General features: G+C 30.4%; 1 protein-coding gene across 1 annotated transcript; it reads left to right on the top strand.

Moving 5' to 3' along the window:
• Positions 1 to 3603: 3603 nt before the first annotated feature.
• LOC108832648 (uncharacterized) lies at positions 3604 to 4989 on the top strand. Its single transcript, XM_018606115.1, has 3 exons — positions 3604 to 3684; positions 3763 to 4499; positions 4659 to 4989. Exons 1-3 carry the CDS (start codon positions 3604 to 3606, stop codon positions 4987 to 4989), a joined length of 1149 nt encoding a protein of 382 aa, XP_018461617.1.
• The last annotated feature ends 880 nt before the right edge of the window (positions 4990 to 5869 follow it).

Below are 5869 nucleotides of genomic sequence, written 5' to 3'. Positions count from 1 at the left end.
TGCCGAACTTGTAAAGGTAAACACTTTCACTTCCATGTCTTAAGCTAGATTTCCATATGCAGTACACTTAATTTCTAAGAACCTGTTATTATTTGAATATAGTCAAGTATTTAGTATGTTCCTTTATAACTTTACAAAGTTAACAAAAAATGAGAACATATCGTATAATGATTTAAGAAAACTCCATTCTCTGTTGTTCAATTAGTTCAATATCTCTAACACCTACCACAATTTACAAACATTGTAACATCAGTTTAAAATAGAAAAAATATAAACAAAAGTCTAGTGAGCATACTTAGCTATTCGAATTATGTATAGTAATAGAAAAGACTGACTTAACATACTGATAGAGAACTTAGGAGGAACTAAACCACGTAGGATGTCAGGAAAGTTTGAAAAAACAACAAAAGGCAACATCAAACGGCAATATGTGCTTCGTTCAAACAACAGTCCACGTAGAATGTTAGGAAAGTAGCCGTCGCCTTTTGGGTCTTTTTTTTTAGGTTGCAACGTTTATAGGTTTCTGGTAGTTTATGCTTCTTATTGGCTGAGATCAAAGTGTTTATATAGTACTCCTAAGCCGTGATGCAAAAGCTAAATATAAAAATGAGAAAATTTCGGCTTAAATGATTCATTATTCACTCTTGCATTATAGGAAACTTTCATTTAGTCAATAATAATATCTATCGAGGATGCAATTAGATCGTTACGATACATCCCACATTTACTTTAGTCATGAATAAAAATGAACAAAACTTAGGTTCACCCCCTAGGGTGAACCTCTACATTCATTCATCAATAAGATTTAGTTATTTAAGATTTGATATATTTCAAAAAAGGAAACTAAATAATAAGAATTTAGTGAAATAAAATTATGTTTTTAGATAAATAAAAAATAGTAGTAATTATAGAAAAAAGTTTTTTGTTTAATATTAATAAATTTGTCGATAAATACTAAACCCTAAACCCTAAATTTTAAATACTAAACCCTAGACCCTCGGGGAAAGCCTGAACCCTTGGGGAAAGCCTGAACCCTTGGGAAAAGCCTGAACCCTTGGACAAATCCTATACCCTAAACCCATAAATTTAAACCAAACCCTAAATCATAAACTAAATCCTAAACCTTAAAACCCTAAATCATGACCTCTAATAGTAAACTCGAAATCCTAAATTTCAAAATGATTTATGGTTTAGGATTAAGGATTTAGGATTTAATATTAGTCCATGAGTTTAGGGTTTAGGGTTTCGTGTTTAGAATTTAGGGTTTAATATTATGGTTTAGGATTTAGGGTTTGGGATTTAGTTTATGATTTAGGGTTTGGTTTAAATTTAAGGGTTTAGGATATAAGATTTGCCCAAGGGTTGAGGCTTTTCCCAAGGGGTTAGGGTTTAGTATTTATAATTTAGGGTTTAGGGTTTAGTATTTGTCGACAGATTTATCAATATTAAATAAAATAATATTTTTTGATAATTAATACTATTTTTTATTTATCTAAAAACATAATTTTATTTCATTAAATTCTTATTATTTAGTTTTTTTTTTTAAAAGATATCAAATCTTAAATAACTAAATCCTATTGGTGGGTAAATGTAGAGATTCACCTTAGGGGGTGAACCTAAATTTTTTTCAATAAAAATAGATGAAATGGAAACCAAGTTTTGTCCTTATTGTTGACTTTCCTTTTACTGTGAAACTAACGAATCCCCTATAATGCGTGATCATTATTGTTCCTTTTGCATTCCTTTTATTTAAATTTTTGAATATTTCAAATTAAGAGAAAATTAATTACATATCGGGTCAAGTATGTAACCAATTCTTTTACATTTATACAGGTTCCTTTTTTTCCCTTTCATATACGAATCATATGTATATCATACCCCGTAGATTATGGATGACTATCCTCCGATCCGTATTAATTTAGTAGGTATCTCAATACGTTAAACCAAATCAATTATCTAAAGTTACAGAAATTGAATGATTGAACTAAATATTCCTGGCTTATATTCGAAATCCGAAAATATGTGGTGTATTGGTTATACACCAGCTCTCCGAATCAACCATAGTTAATTTCAAATCATCTTTCGGTAGCCTGCATTAGTTACTAAAAATGCTCAGAGTTCTCAAACTTCATAAAAAACCACAATCAAATCGGATTTTGGTAACTTACAGATGAAAAATCAACCATAGTTAATTGCAAGATCCTTAGTCTTTCGTTGATCTTGGATTCTTAGTCTTTCGCCGAAAACCTGTTATTTAGAAAGGTGAAGCTCAAAGTAATATACTTAAAAGTTAAAAAAACTGTGAATTAAAAAAACCTGTGAATTCGAAAGATAAAGCTCCACTACGATTCATGTCTCTCGCTTGAAAATGCTACGGTTAAAACCCTGGAAACCATTAGACGGATATGTTTCAGACAATAAAAAGGAGCAACATTTAAACGAATTATAAGGCAATAAAAGTAATGGAAACCTTATATAATCACACTTACATTTGCTCTACACGACTTGTTTTGTTCGGAATGACCATAATCATTATATATAGGTTTATATCTTGGGCACAAAGTTTTTTTTTCCGATGCAATTAATACCCGATATTTTTTGACTCATAATTGACAATCCTAGAATGACAGCATAATTACCTATTTTGAAAATGAATGAATGATAAAAGGAATGATTGTTTAATTATTATGGACGGATCATAAATGACAATCATAGTAGTTACCAAAATCGACACCAAATTAAAGTCGCTCAAGAAATGTTGCTATATATGTACACACGAAACTAAACACAATAAATTAAAGACATTTAATTAATACACAAAATTAAATGCAGTAAATTAAGGTTGCTATAAACGGATGCATCAGAAATTGAATGCGAATAAATCGGTTATGTTCGACGATAAGAGTATATAATATAAGTCGATTATTCACATGTATCACAATAGCATTCATATGTAATTATTCTAGTGAATTGAGGGTGAGAATATAAATGGGCTGAGAATAAATATGGTACCGACACGTCAGCATGGCACACCCGTAAATAACTTACAAACCAAATGTTAGTCTCAAAAAATGCTCCTCGATTAATAAGAAGGGGATAACTAACTTCTGTTTTATATATGTTTCAGCTTTATCATGGAAAAACAAATAGATGTGATGTTCTCATTCATCATTTCTTATTCATCTTTTATTTGATATATAATACAGTACAAAAATCATCGCATTAGATTCACATCAGTTTAATTTTATTCGAGCTTCTATCTCAAATTTTCAATTGCAATCTTCATATTTTCAGTTACAACATTTTAATAATGAATATATCTATTTTGCTAACAGCCAGATAATAAATGGGAAATTATGTATTAATGATTTGCAAATCTTTATTTTTAATATACCTATTTCTAAAAAAATGGTTACAAATATACTGATTAGCTAAATTATTTATGACACAATCATTAAAAATATATGAGTTGCTGTTTTGTTTAGTCAAATGGTAAGAAAATCGAAATATAAAGATTTTTTTCACTTTTTAAGTTTTATTTAGATTTTTTTGCTATTATTTGATATTTTGCTTGGAAAACACGTATATATATATGAGATTACAATGGGTTGGAACTTGGACGAGTTTGGAGTTGCTTCTTGGACAACAATGTCTCTTCTTTTCAATCACTTTGCAGAACTCTTTGTAAGATTTTTACTTGTCACTATTGATAGAATCCAAAGTGTTGTGCTATGTTTCCTTGTGATGATTCTCTAGTTTCAGGTTGAAGAAGAAGGAGAAGAAGATCACAAGACTCGCTTCGTCTTTTCTTCATCTCCACAGAAGCAAACCCCTTTTATGATACTTGAAGGTGACGAAGTGGGAGAGTCTTCTTTAGAAGCGGAAAAAATCGTTATGAACTTCAAGTTACTTGATCTGAGAAAGGAAGAGATCATCGACGTTACACACAAGACATTTCCAAAGTTGTTGTATGAAGGGTCACGAGTAATCGGAAGCTCATGTGGCTGGACAGCTTTTATGAGCAAACATGATGGAACTGTCTATCTAAGCAATGTGTTCAATCTAGCGACATGTAGAGTCATTTCTCTTCCTTCACTTTCTGATCCTTTGCGTCTTCGATCCACTGCAATCGTAAATGTCTCTATATCTTCTCCTCCTGACCAAGATGATGGTTATGTAGTGTTCGTCAAGTTCTTAGGCAATGACCTCTACTACTGTAGGCCTAATTGGGTCTCACAATGGACACAAATGGATATTGAAGGATACCATGTAGACTTATGTGATGCCATATATTCCCCAAGAAACCAAATGTTGTTCCTTGTTATAACAGGAGCAAGTTACTTGCTTTCTTTTGACGTCAACATGAAGAGAAGGTATACGATTTTGAACCTGAGAAACCTGCCAAAAATACCACAATCCGAGTGGGAGTTGTTGGCTTTGTGCTGCAAGAGTGAGCACATGGTTGAGTCGTCTTGTGGCAAATGTTTCATAGTGAGACGGTACTGCTTATAGTTTGAATAACTAAATTAACTAATTAAAGACAATAACTTATTGGAGTATGATTCCTAAGTTATCTAGGAATCATACTCCAATATTGGAGTATTATTCCTAAGTTATCTAGGAATCATACTCCAATATAACTAACAACATTCGTGCAGGTACGTGGAGACATATGACGACAACGAGACTATATTAAAAAAAACCAAGAGATTCATGGTGTTTCTGCTAGATAAAAAGGTGAAAGATGGAGAAATTACTGCTAGATACACTAAAGACATTGGAGATCTCTGCATATTTTTTGGTACTAATGAAACGTTTTGTGTGGAGGCAAGCAAGTATCATAGACTTAAGCCTAACTCAATATATTACATAGGATATGGCCTTGGTGTTTACCATATCGGTTCGGGAATATTCCATCATTTTCCTTCATATATGCCTCTCAATTCGCCTCTTTGTCTTTTACCCCTCTTATCTAATCCTCATGTTTAATTTCCTTTTTTTTGTACATCCTTTTAGGATGTTTAATAAGATTGTATTTGGTGTTTCATGTTTGGCATGTACTCTCGAAAGTAAATTTTGTTTGTATATGATCCTTATGTTTAATTTGTTTCTACAACCTTTTTGGATGTAAATAAGATTGTGTTTGATGTTTCATGTTCGAAAATAAATTTTGTTTGTATCTGATCCTCATGTTTAATTTATTTTCTTTACATTGTTTTTTGGATGAAAAGCAGAGACATTTTTTACACGCCTTGTCACATATCTTATATACTAGGTAATAACCTAATCCGCGCCATGCGCGAAATGAGATTATGAATTTCATTATTTTTATGATAAGAATATATTAGGTATGTTTAATCTGGATATCTTTTTAGTTTCGGGTAGGGATGTTCAAGCCGGATAGCAGTTCGGTTTTATTTCGATTTTGGTTTGTATTTTTTCGTTTTTTGGTATTTTGGTTTATAAATAATTTAAACCATATTTACTTTGGTTTGGTTCGGTATATATACCGTCGGTTTTCGGTTTATTTGGTTTTATACCAAAGACCCACAAATATATTTATCTTTAAACTTTAATATTTCAGAAATTTTATTTTATATGAATAGATATCGGCTTTAATATAACATGAAAGTATTTCAGATTTAAAATATAGTTTTTAATATTTTATTTTACTATTTAAATAATAGTAAACATATTAAATTAATTAAAATAGTTTTTTAGAATGAAATAAGAAAATTATAAATCTATAATATTATTAAATAAGTAAATACTAGCACAAATATTAATATGCTATGTTTAGTTTGATAAGATCATATCAATAAAATAAATAATATATATATTATTTCTTATATTATATAATTTACATATA

The sequence above is a fragment of the Raphanus sativus genome, unplaced genomic scaffold (genome assembly GCF_000801105.2).
Source record: "Raphanus sativus cultivar WK10039 unplaced genomic scaffold, ASM80110v3 Scaffold4469, whole genome shotgun sequence".
Classification (NCBI taxonomy): Eukaryota; Viridiplantae; Streptophyta; class Magnoliopsida; order Brassicales; family Brassicaceae; genus Raphanus; species Raphanus sativus.
Note: the sequence above shows the minus strand (reverse complement) of the source record. Positions and strands in the feature narration are given on the sequence as shown.

What these genes read in the sequence shown, in the direction of transcription:
- LOC108832648 (XM_018606115.1), top strand. Translation starts at nt 3,604, where the DNA reads ATGGGTTGGAACTTGGACGAGTTTGGAGTTGCTTCTTGGACAACAATG. An exon ending in ATCACTTTGCAGAACTCTTT is followed by an intron (nt 3,685 to 3,762) that starts GTAAGATTTTTA and finishes CTCTAGTTTCAG; the next exon opens with GTTGAAGAAGAAGGAGAAGA. An exon ending in AAATGTTTCATAGTGAGACG is followed by an intron (nt 4,500 to 4,658) that starts GTACTGCTTATA and finishes ACATTCGTGCAG; the next exon opens with GTACGTGGAGACATATGACG.